This window comes from Mustela erminea, chromosome 8, assembly GCF_009829155.1.
Source record: "Mustela erminea isolate mMusErm1 chromosome 8, mMusErm1.Pri, whole genome shotgun sequence".
Lineage (NCBI taxonomy): Eukaryota > Metazoa > Chordata > Mammalia > Carnivora > Mustelidae > Mustela > Mustela erminea.
The window spans coordinates 24645546-24665362 of record NC_045621.1 but is presented as its reverse complement, the minus strand read 5'-3'; the positions used below and the strand labels follow the sequence as shown (position 1 = coordinate 24665362).

Below are 19817 nucleotides of genomic sequence, written 5' to 3'. Positions count from 1 at the left end.
CTCCCACCTCTCTTTTTAAATTTCATACTAATCTCTGATCTTGCTCAAGAAGTTTCCTCTTTGGAATTTTAATATATCCAGATCAATTTGAATTATTTCCTTAAGAATAGTCTCAACTTCAGACATGATGAAGAAAAAGAAAATTTGAAAAAAATCTCACACATGTTGATATGCTTCTGGCACCACAGTGCCTTAGTGTTGAGCTTCACAATTCCATGCTTTACTTTAAACTGCTCTTTCCCTTCATTCTCTTTCCATATAGTTCATACATTACTTGTGAGTGGAGGTTTGGCCTTCTAGGTACCTTACTTTCCAGTGTATGTACATCTATAGTATCTTGTACAACAAATAATCCCCAAATGTTTGTTGGATGAATATATTATATGTAAAAATATATAAAACCTTCTTAATAACATGCCAAGATAATTATGTGAAAGTTCCGTATATCTTTTGAAATTAGTTACTTGTTTCTTGTGAGCTAAATTAGAAGAGAATCAAGATTATATTATGGCTTATACTTACTTAGGTATATATAGTTCACATAGACAGGTAGAACATTTATAAAAAGTATTGGAATTCTTTCAACTGAGTGACTGTTAAGCATGAATTTCCATTATAAAATGTAGGTGAAGACATAGAGGAATTGTGAAGTTATAGTAAACCACTGGACATTAGAGTTTAGGAGGAAGGGAACAACCATTTAGTCAATATCTATGGTGTGCCAATCATCACAAGCCTGCTATTTTCTTCATAAATCATCTAAGTAACTCTTTCTAATATATCCTCCCAAGAAAAGTAATTATTATTATGGCCATTTTATAGCCAATACCACCATGGCTCAAAAACTTAAGGAGTCCTTTCAAAATCTTACATCTACGTGATGAATTTGGGATTTGAATCTATATCTATCTGACTCTTGAGCCCAAGTTCTCTGAGAGGTTATTAGAATGACAGTATTTAGAGGTAGGTTAAATAAATTGACAATTTTGGACAAGTAACAAACTTTTTTGGTCCTAGTTCTTCACTGTTATGAGCTTGCCCTAGATAATTTCTATAGCTTTTATAACTCCAAATACTTGTGAAAAGAGGCAACTGTTTTCTTTCATTCTGTTTTTTAAAAATCTCATGGCATGGAAAGGTGGAAAAGTTATACACATCAATGGGTTGTATGTTGACTATAGCAGGGACATATAATTAGAGTGAAGTGTTGTGAACTTTTTCTTTATATATCTCTTATTGTTTGACATGGTGAAATAGATATTATATTTGTAAAATAAAAATCTAATAAATAGAGGAAAAACTAGCATTTTGAGTAGTGAGTTGGTTAAATTCGAATAACCATTCTCTTATTTACTGAATATTGATGACAAAATTATGTAAATCTTAAATTTTATTCAATGTACTTTTTTGCTTGGGTAAGGCTATTCTACAGTATCTCTTTGAACTCAACTCTCAACTAATATGCACGTTAGAAAAGAGTAACATGATTCTAGAACCATGTCTAGAATACAATTGTGTTGAGTACTTGCATTTACTTTAATTACCCTAAAAGTGAAAATAGCTAATGTCAAAATATACTTAATATTTTAGAGACCATAAATCTGTTAATAAATGTACTATACTATTAACTATCATTTGATATAAATAATGGTAATTTTACTAGACTTTCAAGTCCTTTACTTCTGAATATTGTGCAACAAATTATGATAATATATGAAAGAGAAACGTCTAGAATAACATTTATGTATAAGAAAGTTAAATACGATAATTATTAAAATTTCCTTCATGTCCTAAGGAATCTAGTTAAAGTGACTGGGTATTCTTGAGTAAACTACAACTGGTTTGAACCCATAACCTGGAATGAACTGAGTGCAATGAAATACCAATACATAGAATACTCTAATCATGATCAGTTTAAACGTTTTTTTCCCCATATTGATTTCTTTTACCATTTGACTATTGTAGAGAAGGAAGTTGGGTTAGTGATAATAACTGGATGTTCTTCTCTCAGTCACACTGAAAACTAGCTATGTCTTCTTTTGCTTACGAGATTCTGAGCACCTTTCACAGAACTTGGTTAGATGAAATGAAAATTTTTCATATCAAGCCATCAGTATGACAGATACTCCAAGGCACAAACTGCCATTACATTTAAGGAGAACATTTTGATATATGAATTTATACCCTCAGGGTTCAGGTCTGGCTTGTAGGACATCCTAATTAAAACTAGCCATTTGAGAAAAGAGACTCAAAGCAGAGATAAAAATTAACTCCAAATTACTTAAAAGTATAGGCATATAAAATACATATGAAATACTAAGGACACTGGAAAAATAGTCTTTTTTCTTCCTACCTTTGACAATAGAGTATGACAAAAATTCAGTTCTCTTTGGGGTCTTGCAAACAAAAAATATCTAATGAGCAGAGAACAAAATGAGGATGATGCTCTACAACAAGTAGGCCCAATGCATATTCTTAATATATAGACCACAGCTCAGAGGTGTGTCCCAGTGGCACTTGCATTTCCACACACTAAACATAATTCTAGACTATAGATGACTCCAAATACAGGCTAACCAGGCACACCCACATTAAAAAAATCACAATATTTAAACATTAACTTTAAATAAACACATACACTACAAAAAATTCCTCAGAAAACATTTTGTAATAACACAGAAGAAATGCTTAAGGGAAAAAAAAGTATTAAGCATGCCCAAAATACTTCTGAGGGAAGAGATTATTGTGAAACCTTAAAGATATTGATCAATAAGCCAATTCATTATTTATTGACCATTTATTGACCACAGTGGTACTTAGGCTAAGTCAATTATCATATAGTTTCACTTACTTGTGGAGTATAAGGAATAACATGGAGGACCTTAGGAGACGGAAAGGAAAAGTGAACTGGGAGAAATCGGAAGGGGAGATGAAGCATGAGAGACTGTGGACTCTGAGAAAAAGAAATGAGGTTTTTGGTAGGGAGGTGGGGGAATGGGGGGCCCTGCTGGTGGGTATTAAGGAGGACACGTATTGCATGGAGCACTGGATGTGGTGCATAAACAATGAATCTTGGAACACTAAAATAAATAAATAAATAAATAAAATTTTAAAAAATTTTAAAAATCAAAGGGAAATTTAAAAATAAGTTTTTCCAACTTTAATTTTAATGTAGTAATCTACTAAGTATGTCATGTGAAAAGTTAGTATTCAATAAATATGGAGGGTAACTCATACCTTAAATTCCTCCAAGATTTTGTAATTTTTCCCATGATATTCACAAAAGTTTTTCACTTCTTTGCACTCAGGACAGCATCCATTGTGTTCCACTTTAGTACACTTTGGGTGAATTTTAGGGCATTCTGGCTGATCACAAACAGGTCCATCCAGAGCACAGACACATGGACAGTTGGAATGCCCTGGGAAAAATCGTTCTCCCAACTTGTATACAAAGCCGCTGTCATCCACACACCCTTTCCCTCGATAGTCATCAAAGATCAGATTGTCATTACTGGAGGTCTGGTCACCTTCATCAGCAGGATAGTCTTCATGACTGATGGCAGCAGAGGTGACCAATCCAAGGATGACCAACAGAAGTATGCAAGCTTCATGAATATGAAGAGCCATCCCCCTCCTCAAAGGCTTCTGGATGTGCTCCTAATATTAAATATACTCAGCTCTTTCCATGGGAATACAAGAAGGGTAGGCTGAAAATAAATATTTAAAGAAGAACAATTTGACATATATAAAGAGAATATGGATTTATGTAAGCCCATTTTCTCAACCTGTTTATTTGAGACCTATCTGGAAGACACTAAGACCTTAAATAGATTAAGTTCATGCAAATATCTACACTTTATTATGAAGTTTGGAGAGTTTATACTTGGCAGTATATGCATTAAAATTTGTCCTTTATTTCACTTGGGAATCTTAAGCTCCGATTTACCTTCTGAATTTCAAAGGTGTGGCTTTGTCTAAATTAAGAAGTGGTTTTACTAAGCCTCAAAAGGTGATTAAAAGTAGTTACAAATGGCTCAAGAATGTTTGAATTCAAATTCTCTGTTGTTCTTTATCACTAAATTAGTGATAGAATATATATGCTATAATTATCTGTATTAAAAACTATGAGATTAGTAAGAAAACTTCTACTTCTAAAAGGGAGGAGACCAATAGTTATATATAAATTATAATTGAGATGAGCTAGTACAAAGGCCTTCCTACTCCTTTACTTCCATAACTGGAGAACAACAATGGTCTCAAATGGGTTACTTGTTTCAGAAAACATAAATCTAGATTTTGAGACATAGATAGGAAGAAAAAATAGTGCAACCATTTCACAGTGACTAAGAGAAAAATTTAATAAATAGTACAAGAGAACTCCATATATTGAAAATAATTTATTAAAAATAAATTTATTTTTCTCATTGTCCATAACTTTATTTTACTCAGGAAGTAAGCTCCTAGTGGGCAGGAAAGATGTACCTTTGATTTTTTTTTTTAAATGGCAACTTGAATCTAGTGTTCAAGGACTACCACTTGAATTAATTTCTTCAATATAAAATATATACCATTCACATTGTCTTGAGAACATATCTTTCTTTTGACATCCCAAACATATTTGCATCTAGTCAATTTTCACAAAAATGCCAATATAAAACTGCTTATTGAAATTCCTTAAAATGATAATATGGTGTTGTCATTTACAGAAAATATGTCTGATTAATTTGGTGACATTGAATCCTATAAGCTTCATTTAGTGTTAGTGGTTGGTGTGGAGTATTGGTAGTGGGCTCTTATTTAAATGTTGAGAGTGACTAACTTATACAAAGGCTCTGGGGAAACTGTGACTTTAGAGAATAAAGAAGTGGTTTTACTAAGATAAGAAAAAGTGTTGTCAGATAGTTCATTTGTCTATTTAAATGCTATTGGCTTTATGCCAATATTGCTTAGATTGTGTTTAGGATATTTTCAGATAATTTATAAATGTTATTTGTTGGTATATTTTCAGAATATAATGAATAATGATAAATCATCCCTTTTTAGTATAACATATAAAAGGATAATTCAAAAACAAGGTAAAGATGGCTTAAGGACACTTCATCAACTATTATGTTTGCATTTTAAGTAACATATGCAAATTATCTTATGCAAAGTAATAGTAAAATGGAAGGTAGTATATTTATGCCCTCCTTTAAGAGAAAACTGCTCTCTGATATTAGAATTCCTTTTGGGTAGGTAATGATAAAAGAGATGGATATATTTTAAAATATGTCAAAAATAATGAGTCATGACAGAACAAAAAAAATGCAAACCTATAATTCTACTTGAGAAGCTGGAAGCTCCCTTTGACAAAGCAATTTTTTTTTCTCTTAAATTACTACAGAGGCCACAAACAGAAGCTTCTGAAAAAAGCATAAATGTATTTTTACTGATTAAGCCATGTATTATAAATCTCTCACATATTTAGAAAGTTTATTTGGAAGAAAGGAAGCTATTGTGCTTCCTTATAGTATTCCAGTAGTGTTTGCCAGTACATGCAAGATAAGCCATATGAAATACACATATCATTCTGCTTCAAAAGGACAGAGACAGAAATTGATCTCTTTGCAAGCTACAGGTAGGCATTAATATATTGTATCGGGTTGTGGTAAATGTAAACCTAAAGATAAAAATAGGGGTGTAATGTGTACTTTATATAAACCTTAAATATGTTTTTATTATATGAAATACAATTTGAAATCTGCATGGAGAAAACAAGGTTTTCTTTTTAATAAAACAAAGTTCTTCTTCAGTTATTAAAAAATCCCTTTTCATAATTGAGCTGCTCCAGTGTAGTTAAAAACACTATTTAAGAGAAGAAAGGTTAGAGAAATGAAATGAAAGGTTTATCTGAAGATTTTCAATAAGTAAGCAAACACTGCTAAACTGAGGATCACTTTCTAGCTAAACTTTCCCCCCTCCCCATATTGCTACATATGATTTAAAATGACTGCATCTATTTCTTTGAGAAAACAAACATAACTCATGTCATAAGATACACTTACCTAATCAGTCTGGAGGTTAATGGTGGTGGTGGGAATCATAGACCAATATGAACTAAAAGATCAGGTATGTTTTAGGAAAGCAGTTCCTCTTTAATTATCCAAAGAATACATTTTCAGGCATGAATTAAAGGTAATCCATTCTCTCTACCTCCCATTTCAAAACACAGTCAAGAAGCAGTCTCCCGCCCTTCCAGAGAGAAACACAGCAGACACACATAAGAAATATGCTTTGGACTTGTCTTCAGAATTCAAAGCAAGAAGCAATGCTGGTCCTGTAGAAATCCAGACCCCAGTAGCAGAATCATGTTGAACTTATTTTTAGCATTTTCTCAGATCCTTCTATGAAATTTACCGGCTGATTACGCCTCCTCCACACATGAGTTCACTTACACAGTGTTTGGTACGGCAGTAGAGGTGATTTGGCTAGGCTCTGAGGATCACAAACAGCAATAGCATACTGTAGCTTAAAGCCCACTCCGTGGCAGTACCATCAGCATCATCCACAATATGTTGCTTGAATCCCCTCTTACACACCAGAAAATACTAACTGTGGACGTGAAGGAAAGGAGCAACTTTAGCTGGGTTTCTGCATCACTGAGAGCAGTTTGCAGACTGCTGATTTGGAGCTCATTCGCCGGCAGCCGGGAATTCCTCAGCACCACGGACAGCGCCAACAACTGGCTTCTGAGCCCAGCTCGGTCGAAATCCGGAGCTGCTTCTTTAGACGAGGCTAGAGTGTTCTCTAAAGCAGTCGCACTTTATACAGCTGATGCATGCATTAGGAGTGGTAAAGACATTTTACACGCGAGATACTTATTGGCATTGAAATTAAAATAAAAAATACAAAACATTGTAATTATACCTAATGCATTCTTAGATGGGCTGCAGAGATGAAAGTTCTGGAAGAGCACTGCATTTAGATTTAAGCCATCTGCAGTCTTGATTATTATTAATAGATAAAACATAGTCATTGTCAAAAAATCTCTGAAACTGTATGCTCCCCGCTTTTATTCGACCCTTTGGTTGCAGAAAGACTTTCTCCATGCTACACGATTAAACTTCAGGTCTTCCTGCAGCTTGGATTTGATTTTAAAAAAAAAAAAAAAAAAAAAAAAAGTAGCCCTGTTCTGCAGTTTGTTCTCTAACATTCAAAATCAATCTCCTGTAATTCATCTAGTCTGTCATTAGGCGTCATTGTAAAGCCGTTTCTTTCAAAGCCTTAGTAAAGATGTTCTGTCTCTAAATTCTTATCAAAATGAAAAAGAAAAAAAGACCCAGACACAAATAAATGAGCAAGAAGTTATTATTTTTTATTGGTAACAGTATGAGCACTAAAATACATGTCTAAAGCATGTTTTAAAGCAAATTGTGAATGTTACCAGCTGGCATATTTAACCAGATAGTTGCTGGTTTGGGACTGACTATGTAAGGTATTTTCCAAACCTTAAAGGGGATGCTGTCCATAGTTGGATATGCTGACCTCAAGACCACGTTCGAACAGTGCCATCAGAACCTCCGGAAAACAAATACTCTCCATCATGAGAAAACACGACTGTGTGAGCCTCACTCTCGTGGCCCATCAATTTGTGAATCTGCCCTGATTTAAGATCTAGCAAATGGATAACCCCACTGCCACTCGCCTGAGCTAAAACTCGACCTGAGAGATAGAGATAGAGAGAGAGAGAGAGAAAGAGGGAGAGAGAATATCAAAGTTTAATTTCAAGCAGTCACAGTTTCTAAGCAATAATATACACAATTTAGTTTTAATTGTAATTCTAGAGACTCATATTAGAGGTCAGTCATTAAATATAAAGTAACTTTCATTTGTATAGGAAATAATTCCTATTTGTATAGGAAATAATTTTGACATGTCAAAATTAAGACATGTCAATGATTATAAAATTTTAAAATAAGGAAGTAAAGGCTAATACCTTACCTACTTTATCAAATTTCCTCCTAGTTTCCTTATATTTGGAATTAATAAATAATTTTGAGAATATGAGGGTGAAAACAACTAAGCAATGCAGGTTTCTTTTTCAACTGAATTGTATGTAAAAAAAATATCTCAAGCATAGGTTTAAAATCTATGTCCCTATATAATGGATAATTTACATGTTAAATTTTGCATTATACTTTAAGTTGTTATAATTATGCTAAATCTTTACTTAGTTATAATAATATACATTTATGCTTTAAAAATTATGACACTTATGAACTTTTTTTGGAGTTGAAGTGAAAATAAATACCTCCAGTTCAAGAATGACTTGGGGTTTTTACTCTAATTTAAAATTCAAAATTCTGTTAAACTAAATTTATATTACATAAGAGCTAAATATAGTACAGAGTATTCTCATAATTTTTATACTGTATAATTTTTAGTGAATAATTTCCTTCAAGTGAAAAATATATCAGCAATCCAGTTCTAATGCTTTTATTAAAGAGGTCTGATAACAAACTATCAGGGAATTTAGAGGTAAGTAAAAATAATGGAATATGTTTACATAAAGTCAGTATGTGGGGCAAAAGCACAATAATAGGACTACCTATGGGATTAACTAATCATACTTAGAAGGCATATTATCATTCCAGTAATAATATTTAAAATTGATTTGCCTACAATCTAGATACTAGATTTTGTACCTGATGTGAATAATTCCATATAATCCTTATAAGAGCTAATGATAAAATAATATTAACTTCATTATATGGGTGAACAAAGAGAGGTTTAGAAAGGTGAAGGAGCTTGCTCAAGAGGAAGTATGCATGGTATGGAGGATGGAGGGAGGTATCATTAAGTCACAATCACTTTGAATCCAGAGCCTGGATTTTTTAATCCAGAGCCTGGATTTCCACATACAGCATGGTATTGTTATCAGTGATGCTCTCCTGACAGATTTTAAGTGGGTGATATACTGTGAAAACAAAATTTGTCTGTTTCACAGTAAAAATTCTTTAACGATGTTGTCATAAAAGTCACAGTGAAATATTTAATCACAAATTATACCCCAAAATATCAGGAATATTTTGAAAACAGGGAAAAGTTATAAAAGTAAAGCTAACCATGATAAATATGGCCTATTTGCAAACCTTTGTAACTACTGGGCTTCTTCATCTAGAACAAAGCCTGACACAGCAAAGATCCTTAGGATGGATTAGTGTGTCCAAAGAAGCAGATGTGAATATTTATTATAAACCTTCTTCTACTAAGTCTTTGCTGACAGAAGCATTACATATGGATTCCACTTCTAGACTCATTCTATAGGCAATTGCTGCTTGTGACTTTCCTAAGAGACAAACAAATACCTTTTTTTTGTAGTCTTCATACAACAGACAGGAAAGGGGTAAATATTATTTTCTATTTTTGAAATGAAACAGAGTCAAAGCTCATAAAGAAAAAGGAAAAGATTTAGCTTTAAACCATTATCTTTTGTTGAAGTCAAATCAGTAAAAATAATAATTGGAAAAGTTTATGAAGGTTCTTGGTAATTTCTGAAAGTTCAATGAAATAGAGAATATAATATTAGAACCTAAAGATAGGATTATAAAATTCAGCGGCACCATGTCTCAGGTGTTTCAAAAATTTGTCTTTTATAGAACAGATTTTAGTAATTTTATGATGAGGTTTTTCAGGTTTACTTGGATTCATTTACAGAAGATCTCAAGATTGTGATTATATGTATAACTTATTCCTAAAATGCGTATAAATTTATAATCATGTTCAACTTTATTTAAAGTATATGGGGTTATTACATGGCATAAAATGTCTGACCTAAAATTAGCTTTAATGGCAATTGAGATGCTAAACCCTTTCTAGGCTAGAAGATTTTCAGAATTACTTACTAGGATGGGTCAACTACCACATTATTATCTAGTTGGTGCCAGAGAGGTGGCACTCTCAAAAAAAAAAAAATATATATATATATAGTATGATTAGTGGTAGGATCTCTAGAGAGTGGAGTATTTACAGACATGTGTATAGGTATCTCTCTAAATATCCTGGTGATTGGTAATGAAAAATAAATCAGAATATAAATCATTTGTCATCCCAATGCAGAGTCTTAATGACAAATTTAGGAAAAGCATTTATCTACTACTTGGTCAATGGAATAAAAATATGTATAGACAAAATTTTTAGCAGTATTGAGAGAATTTATAAAAACTTGTGCTAATGCTTATGTTAAAGTTAATACACCTCCTTAAAAATATGAAATAAGAAAAAAATTATATATTTATACTTCAAATATTTTGTTAAAATATAACACAATTTAACCAAAATAATTGTCTTGTAACATGTAATTCCTGAATAGATTATTTAAAATGTCATTTAGCCTACCCAGAGCAATCTATACTTTCAACGCCATCCTAATCAAAACACCATCAGCATTTTTCAAAGTGCTGGAACAAACAATCCTAAAATTTGTATGAAACCAGAAAAGATCCTGAATCACCAAGGAAATGTTGAAAAAGTAAAACAAAGTTGCCTGATTTCAAGCTTTATAACAAAGCTGTGATCACCAAGACAGCATGGTACTGGCACAAAAACAGAGATATAGACCAGTGGAACACAATAGAGAACCCAGATATGGACCCTCAATTCTATGGTCAAATAACTTTGACAAAGCAGGAAAAAATATCCAATGGAAAAAGACAGTCTTTTCAATTAATAGTGCTGGGAAAATTGGACAGCTACATACAGAAGAATGAAACTTGACCATTCTCTTACACAAAGATAAACTCAAAATGAATGAAAGACCTCAGTGTGAGACAGGAATCCATCAAAACCCTATAGGAGAACATAGGCAGTAATTTCTTCAACATCAACTGCAGAAATTTCTTTCAAGACATGTCTCCAAGGACAAGGGAAACAAGTGAAAATTGATCAAGTTCAAAAACCTGATCTTCATCAAGATCAAAAGCTTCTGCACAGCAAATGAAACAGTCAACAAAACAGGCAACCCACAGAATGGAAGAAGATATTTGCATATGACATTACAGATAAAATGCTGATATCCAAGATCTATAAAAGAACTTCTCAAACTCAACACCCCCCCCCCCCAAAAAGTCAAAAAATAGGCAGAATACATGAACAGACACTTCTCAAAAGGAGATATACAAATGGCTAACAGACACATGAAAAAATATTCATCATCATTAGCCATCGGGGAGATTCAAATCAAAACCACATTGAGATACCACCTCATGCCAGTTAGAATTGCCAAAATCAACAAGACAGTAAACAACAAATGTTGGAGGGTTTGTGGAGAAAGGAGAGCCCTCTTACTCTGTTGGTGGGAATGCAGATTTGTACAGCCACTTTGGAAAACAGTGTGGAGCTTCCTCAAAAAAAAAAAAAAAAAAGAGTTACCATATGACCTAGCAATTGCACTACTGAGTATTCACCCCAAAGATACAGATGTAGTGAAAAGAAGGGCCATATGCACCCCAACGTTCATAGCAGGAATGTTTCACAAGAGCCAAACTCAGAAAGAGTCAAGATGCACTTCAACAGATGAATGGATAAAGAAGATGGGGTTCATATATACAATGGAATATTACTTAGATGTCAGAAAGGATGAATATCCAAATTTTGCATCAACATGGATGGAACTGGAGGAAATTATGCTGAGTGAAGTAAGTTAAGTAGAAAAAGTCAATTATTATATGGTTTCATTTACTTGTGGAACATAAGGGATAGCATAAAGGACATTAGGAGAAGGAAGGGAAAAAAATAATTTCTAGCAAAATTATCTCTTTAGTATTTCTATTTCTATTTTAGATACAATATTATCTGTTTTCAAGACTTCAAAGTATAGTGAAATTCATTTCTCACTTTTACTCCTTCTCTATCCTCAGCCCAAGTTCTCCCATCCATGTACTAACCAGGCCAGACCCTGCTTAGCTTCCGAGATCAGACGAGATCGGGCGCGTTCAGGGTGGTATGGCCGTAGACCCTCAGCCCAAGTTCTATCCATTCTTTTTTTTACTAATTTTCTGTAGTTCACTTATTTAAAACTGTTATGTCCACAATATTATAGTCCTTGTTTTCATTTGGCAGGACTATTGAGATGGTACACCAAATGATCTTTTTATTATAATTTCTTTACTTTAAAACCTACATATTAACTCCTAAGGTATATATTCAATTATGTTAATCCTATTTTAAAATGCCATAAATTTGAATAAAACAACACCAAAGCAGCAACAACAGCAACAACAAAGAGGCTTCTTACAACTCTGACATTCTCAGGTTTTGTTTTAGATCCAACCATCTCATTTTATTTAAAAAAAAAAAGAAAAAGCTGAGATGAAAAGACTTGCCCAAGGTAAGAAAATGTATCTATGTCAGTTGAAAAACCTGATTGAAATCAGATCTCTGATTCCCAAATCTGTGTTTTTCCTATTGCCTTCTGACACTGAATATTGTTCTAGTATCTAGTATGACTTTCAAGACCTCTTCACTCCCATAAAAAACTGGCATCTATTCAACCAAGTACAGTTTTACAGGAATCCTATATTCTCCATCAAATGATATCTCATCATTTCTTGATTATATTTTTCATTTTCCATCTTTGCGTTGTTGCTTCTGTTATTCCATCTGGTGAAGTATTTTTGTTAGCTATTTCCATGGTCCTCAACTGTATCTTCATGTAAAATTCGATCTATGTATGAAGTCCTGTTTCAAAATGATTTTCTTCATCTTGTTGGTATAAGGCATCCCTAGTGGAGATTTTCCTATTCTGAGCATTCATTGCATTTTATTGATATCACTCATGTCATAATAAGATACCATAAATTATAGTTAACTGTGTATTTGTCTTACCTTCTTAATTTTGTAATTACTGGTGAACAGGGGCATGTCATATTTTTGCATTACTGCCCCCCCCCCCAGCTTAATACATTGGCGGTTACTATGTATTACTATCCTCAGTGATAGTAGTAACAGTTTTCATGACTACACTTTTAAGTCCTACAGCTCTAAACCCTTTATACATGTTATCTCATTTTATCCTCACTACAACCCTATGGGGTAGATATGTACCTGCACTATACTATTAGAGCATTTATGACTCACATGTAGCTACTGGACCATGGAAATGCAGCTGGTGAAACTTGAAATACATTATAATTGTAAAATGCTCACCATTTTCAGACTTTAGGAAAAATATACAAAATATTTTATTAGTAATTTTATATCGATTACAAGTGATAATACATTTTAAAATTAATTTCACCCACTTTTTAAAAATGTGACTACTAAAAATGTAAAATTATGTATGTGGTTCACATTGTATTTCTTTTGGTCAGTGCTAGCACATATCCTCCTTCATATAAGAGGAAAATGGGGCTTAGAGATGAAAGCAAATTCTCCAAGGCCATACAACTTAAGTAATGGAGTCTTGACTTGGGGGCTCTATGTCTCCAAATCCTATGCTCTTATCCTCTACGTCATGTCCTAATACCTCCGAATGAATTTTTATTGATTGGCTCAATGTTGTCTCTCCTACTGTGATTAAGCTGCCCTTACTAAAATGCAGTATGAGTCACAATAAACATCTCTTGGGTTTGCAGCACCAGTTTCCAGCTAAATCTGTGCTTGCTCCTAGGAATACTTTAAAATTAATTTCTATTTAAGTACAAGAAATATTTCAAAATTTCATTTCTGTGGTTACCCTAATGGCACTTATTGACTCCAAGAATCTTATTGTACAATCAGCTTCCTGGGAATAAGGAGGAGACTTAGAAAAGCAGATTTTATTCTTTTAGAGCTCAAAAAGTCCATCCATGTACCCAACATTCAACAGTGCCTTAGTAAGGAAAAATCAAAACAAATAAAAAACAAACAAAAAACACTTCCACAACTTTAGATACATGTTTTACATTAAGATGTTATAAAAATTTATGTCATTTTTTTGTTCTAGGGGAAATAAACAGGAATATATTATCCTTCTAATGCTTATACTTTCAACATTGACTGACATCCTCTCAGACTAACTGAAACAGGTACAATAAACACAGTAAATACAGTAAATTTATCCAATTCCTTACATCGGCTGTTCATTAAAGGAGAAAGTTCTTGTTTTATTGAAATATTTCAACTTTGTTTTGAATGGAGAATTTCTTTAGAATTAAAGAGAAAGTTAAATTTTTAGGTTGAGAAAATTACTAAGGGAGAGTTATTGGGAACTCAGTTATCAATATGACAATTTATATTCTCTGAAATTCCAAATAAAAATTGTGAGATACATAAAACATTTTTTAAAAAGTATATGGTGTTATATTAGTGTCAGGAATACAATATAGTGATTCAACAATTCTATATATTACTCAGTGTTCATCATGAGAAATGGACTCTTAATTCCCCTTTCACTGGTTTCACCCATCTCATCATCCACTTCTCCTTTGGTAACCATCAGTTAGTTCTCTATAGTTAAGAATCTGTTTTCTGGGGGCACCTGGGTGGCTCAGTGGGTTAAAGCCTCTGCCTTCAGCTCAGGTCATGAACCCAGGGTCCTAGGATCGAGCCCCGCATTGAGCCGGGCATCGGGCTCTCTGCTCAGCAGGGAGCCTGCTTCCCTTCCTCTCTCTGCCTGCCTCTCTGTCTACTTGTGATCTCTGTCTGTCAAATAAATAAATAAAATCTTAAAAAAAAAATCTGTTTTCTGGTTTGTCTCCCTTTTCTTTATTCATTTGTGTTGTTTCTTAAATTACCCATATTAAAGAAATCATATGGTATTTGTCTTTCTCTAAGTGACTTACTTTGCTTAGTATTATACATTCTAGTTCCATCTATGCTGTTGTAAATAGCAAGATTATATTCTCTTTTTTATGACTAAGTAATAATCCATTATATATGTGGCATCCCTTCTTTATCCATTCATCTATCAATGGACACTTGGGCTGCTTCCATAATTTGGCTATTACAAATAATACTGCAATAAACATTACTGTGCATACATCTTTTCAAATTACTGTTTTTATATTCTTTGAGTAATACCCAGTAGTGGAATTACAAGATAATAAGGTAGTTCTATTTTTAATTTTTTGAGGAACCTCCATACTGTTTTCCACAGTGGTTACACCAGTTTTCATTCCCATCAGCAGTGCACAAGTGTTCCTTTCCCCCTACACCCTTGTTAACATTTGTTTCTTGTGTTTTATGATTTTAGTCATTCTGATAGGTGTGAGGTGATACCTCATTGTGGTTTTGATTCATTTCTCTGATGATTAGTTATGTTGAATATCTTTTCATGTGTCCATTGACCATGTATATCTTCTTTGGAGAAATGTCTGGAACAATGTCTGTTCATGTCTTCTGCCCATTTTTAATGGATTTTGTGTGTGTGTGTTGTGTAAGTTCTTTATATATTTTGGATACTAACCCTTTATTGGGTATGTCATTTGTAATTTTTTTCCCATTCAGTAGGTTGCCTTCTAATTATCTTTGTTGTTTCCCTTTCTGTACAGAAGCTTTTAATTTTGATGTAGTCTTAATAATTTATTTTTGCTTTTGTTTCCCTTGTCTCAGGAGACATATTTAGAAGGATGTTGCTGTGACCAACACCAGAGAACTTGCTGTCTGTGCTCTCTTCTAGGATTTTTATGGTTTGGGATTTCACATTTAGGTACTTAATCCATTTTGAGTTTATTTTTGGGTATGATGTAAAGAAGTGGTCCAGTTTTATTCTTTTGCATATAGCTATCCAGTTTTCCCAACACAATTTTTCTTTATTCCATTCCATTTTCTTGCCTCCTCTGTTGATGATTAATTGACTATATATTCACGAGTTTATTTTTGGGATCTCTATTCTGTTCCATTTATCTATGTGTCTTTTTTTGTATCAGTACTGTATCATTCTGTCTACTATAGCTTTGTAGTATATCTTGAAATCTAGGATTGTGATACCTCCATCTTTTTTCTTCTGTTTCAACATTGCTTTGGTTATTTGGGATCTTTTGTAGTTCCATACAACTTTTAGCATTGTTTGTTCTAGTTCTGTGAAAATGCTGTTGGTATTTGCATTAAATCTGTAAATTGCTTTGGGTAGTATGGGCATTTTAACAATATTTGTTCTTCCCACCATGTGCATGGAACATCTTTCCATTTCTTTGTGTCATCTTCAGTTTCTTTCATCAGTACTTCGTAGTTTTCAGAGTACAGGTCTTTCACTTTCTTTAAATTTATTCCTAGGTATTTTATTATTTAGAAATATACTTATATTTCTAAATAATATTTATATCTAAATTATATTTATATCTAAATTTATATATTTATATATATTTATATTTATATCTAAATACATTTATTATTTAGAAATTTATATATAGAAATGCAAGAGATCTCTATATATTGATTTTATGTCCTGTCACTTTATGAATTCATTTATCTGTTCTAGTAGTTTTTTGGTGGAATTTTTAGGGTGTTATATATATTGTATTATATCATCTGTAAACAGTAGAAGTTTTACCCCTTCCTTACCAAATAGGATGCCTTCTATTTCTTCCTCTTTTCTGATTGCTTTGGCTGGGACTTCTAGCTATGTTGAATAAAAGTGTTGAGAGTAGACATACTTGTCTTGTTCCAAATCTCAGGGGAGGATCTCTCAGCTATAAGTATGATACTAGCTGTGGGTTTTTCATATGGCCTTTTAATGTAGAGGTATCTTCCCTCTAAACCTACTTCATGGAGGGCTTTTATAATGAATGGATGTTGTACTTGTCAAATTCTTTTTCTGTATCTATTGAGATAATCATATGGTTTCTATCATTTCTCTTGTTGATGTGATGTAACCTGTCATTTGCTTTGTGAATATTGAACCACTCTCGCATCTTGGGAATAAATCCCAGTTGATTATGGTGAGTGATCTTTTTAAATGTATTGCTGGATTCAGTTTGCTAATATGTTGTTGAGGATTTTAGCATCTATGTTCATCAGGGCTATTGCCCTATAGTTCTCTTTTTTGTTGTTTCTTTATCTGGTTTTAGTAACAAGGCAATGCTGGCCTCATAGAATTAATCAGAAGCTTTCCTTCCTCTTAAATATTTAGGACAGTTTAAGAAGAATAGGTATTAAATCTTTAAATATTTGCTAGAATTCTCCTGTAAAGCTATCTAGTCATGGATTTGTTGGGAGTTTGTTTATTAATGATTCAATTTCACTACTAGTGATTAGTGTGTTCAAATTTCCCTTTCTTCCTGATTCAGTTTTGTGAGGTTTTGTTTCTAGGAATTTATCCTAGGTTGTCCAATTTGCTGGAATATAATTTTTCATCATATTCTCTTACAATCCTTTGCATTTCTGTGAAGTTGGTTATTATATCTCTTTGTTCATTTCTAATTTTATTTCATCTCTTTTTTACTTTTTTTTTTAAGTGTATCTCACTAAAGTCATATCAACTTTATCCAGGTCCTGCTTTCATTCATGTGCTCTATCATTTTTTTAGTTTGTATTTACTTCTGCTCTAATCTTTATAATTCTTTCCTTTTACTGGTTTTGGGTTTTGTTTTACTTTTCTTTTTTTTATCTCCTTTAGGTGTAAGTTTCCTCTTAGAATAGCTTTTGCTGTATCCCAAAGATTTTAGACTGCTCTTCTTTCATTGTCATTTGTCTCCATGTATCTTCTGATTTCCTCTTGATTTCTTAGTAGAACTATTCATTGTTCAGTAGTGTGTTATTTAGCCTCCATGTATTTGTGTTCTTTCCAGATTTTTTTTTTGTGTGTGTGGTTGATTTCTAGTTTCAATAGTATTTTGGTTGGAAAAGATGCATGGTATGACTGATATTTCTAAATTTGTTGAGTCTTGTTTTGTGGCCAAATATGTGGCCTATTCTGGAAAATGTTCCAGGTGCACATGGAAAGCATGTGTATTCTGCTGCTTTAGGCTGGCATGTTCTGAATGTATCTGTTAGATCCATCTGGTTCAAAGTGTCATTCAAAGCCACTATTTCCTTGTTGATTTTCTGTTTGGATACTCTATCCATTGATATAAATGGGGGTGTTAAAATCCCCTACTATTATTTATTACTATCAATTACTTCTTTTATGTTTGTTATTAACTGCTTTAGGTATTTTGGTGCTCCCATGTTGGGTGCATAAGTATCGTTTCCTTTATGATTATATAATGTCCTTCTTTGTTTTTTATTGCAGTCTGTTTTAAAGTCTATTTTGTCTGATAAAAATATCGCTACCCTGGCTTGCTTTTTACTTCTATTTGTATGGTAAGTGCTTTTCCATCCCTTTACCTTCAATCTGAATGTGTCTTTAATTCTGAAATGAGTCTCCTATAGGCAGCACATAGATGGGTCTTGGTTTTTTAACTATTCTATCATGTTGTGTCTTTTGATTGGAACATTTTGTCCATTCACTTACATTCAAAGCAATTACTGATGGGTGTATATATATTGTCATTTTGTTACTTGTTGATGGTTTTGTAGTTCTATATTTCCTTGCTCTTTTCTCTCTGCTGGTTTTCTTTAGTGATATACTTTGATTCTTTTCTCTTTATATGTTGCTTATTTATTACTGGTTTTTGATTCGTTGGTACCATTTCATTTGTACATGACATCTTTGCATATAGCAGCCTAAATTAAGTTGATGGTCTTTTAAGTTTGAATCCATTCTTTACTTCTCTCCCCCCTGTTTAAGATATATAGTGTCATACTTTATATTATTTTATCTTGTGAACCTCTTGATGGATTTTTTTATATATATACTTAGATATATAGAGAGATAGATATCTTTCTATATATATGTAGATATTATATCTAATATATATAGATATCTATCTCTCTATATATTTATATTTATATATATACTAAATTTTACTCTTTCTGTGCTTCCTACTTTTCTTACTCTTACTTATGGTCTTTCCTTTTCACTCAAAAGGCTCCCTTCAAAAATTTGTATAGGGCTGGTTTAGTGGTTATGAATTCCTTTTTTTTTTTTTTAATCTCTGTTCCTTTTTAATATATTCGATTCCTTTATTAAGGATCTGACTGAAGTCCTCCACTCTTTTCTCATCTAGTGAGCATCTTTATGACCCTTATTTTAAATTCTCTATCAGGCACGTTACTTGTGTTTGTTTTGTTTAGCTCTCTTGCTATGATTTTGTCCTGTTCTTTCATTTGGGACATATTCCTCTGTCTCCTCATTTTGTCTAACTCTCTGTGTCTGCTAGGTGTAAGGAAAGTGGCTACATCTCCTGCTCTTGAAAATAGTGTCCTTATGAAAAGAGGTCATGTAGTGCCCTGCAGTGCAGTGTTCCCTATTCACTAGAACCTGGTGCTTCAGTGTGTCTCCTATGTATGTTACATGTGTGTTATATGCTCTATACTGTTGTGGCTTAGCTGCATTTGTCTTCAGTCCAGTCATCTGCAATGGCTTTCTTTGCCTGTTGTAAGTAGAGTTTTGTCCCTGTATTGTTAGTGGGCCAGTCTGGGCTACCTTGGGTTTGAGCTGAGTCAGACCAGGTGCTTGCCAGAGATGCAGTAGCACAGAACTGCAGGGTACTTTCCCTCAGTTGTCCCCTGAGAAGTCTTGGTTGGTGGGCAGTGCCTGCAGTCATAACAGTTTTCTGTCCCTGACCACTGTTGGAACTGCAGTTGGACTAGTGTGTGTGTGGTTATCTTCTCTACCAGGGGCAGGAGTCACCTAGAGTGGTGCTGATCCTTGTCATGGTCACTTGCACACTGTCAGCTTGTTGCACCATTTTGGATGGCTCCGGCCAAGAATGTAGGAGAATATGGGGCTGGGATGCATATTGCCAGCAAGTTTC

The 19817-nt window shown here is 33.3% G+C and overlaps 2 protein-coding genes across 5 annotated transcripts in view; both read right to left on the bottom strand.

Annotated features, from left to right (window-relative positions):
* VWC2L (von Willebrand factor C domain containing 2 like) overlaps positions 1–6743 on the bottom strand; it is a 167298-nt gene extending 160555 nt beyond the window's left edge. For all 4 annotated transcript variants that reach the window (XR_004288661.1, XM_032355399.1, XM_032355401.1 and 1 more), the window contains exons 1-2: positions 6045–6743; positions 3238–3707 (exon numbers count right to left, since the gene is read on the bottom strand). Coding sequence is in view for 3 of the 4 variants with exons in the window: in XM_032355399.1 (XP_032211290.1) it covers positions 3238–3627 (390 nt within the window). In the remaining variant the exon portion in view is untranslated. The remainder of the gene's footprint in view (positions 1–3237; positions 3708–6044) is intronic.
* A 596-nt stretch (positions 6744–7339) lies between these two features.
* The window catches only part of SPAG16 (sperm associated antigen 16), a 1029828-nt gene continuing 1017350 nt past the window's right edge, over positions 7340–19817 (bottom strand). The window contains exon 16 of the mRNA XM_032354709.1: positions 7340–7701. Within this exon, the coding sequence (XP_032210600.1) occupies positions 7526–7701 (176 nt within the window). The 3' untranslated portion in view covers positions 7340–7525. The remainder of the gene's footprint in view (positions 7702–19817) is intronic.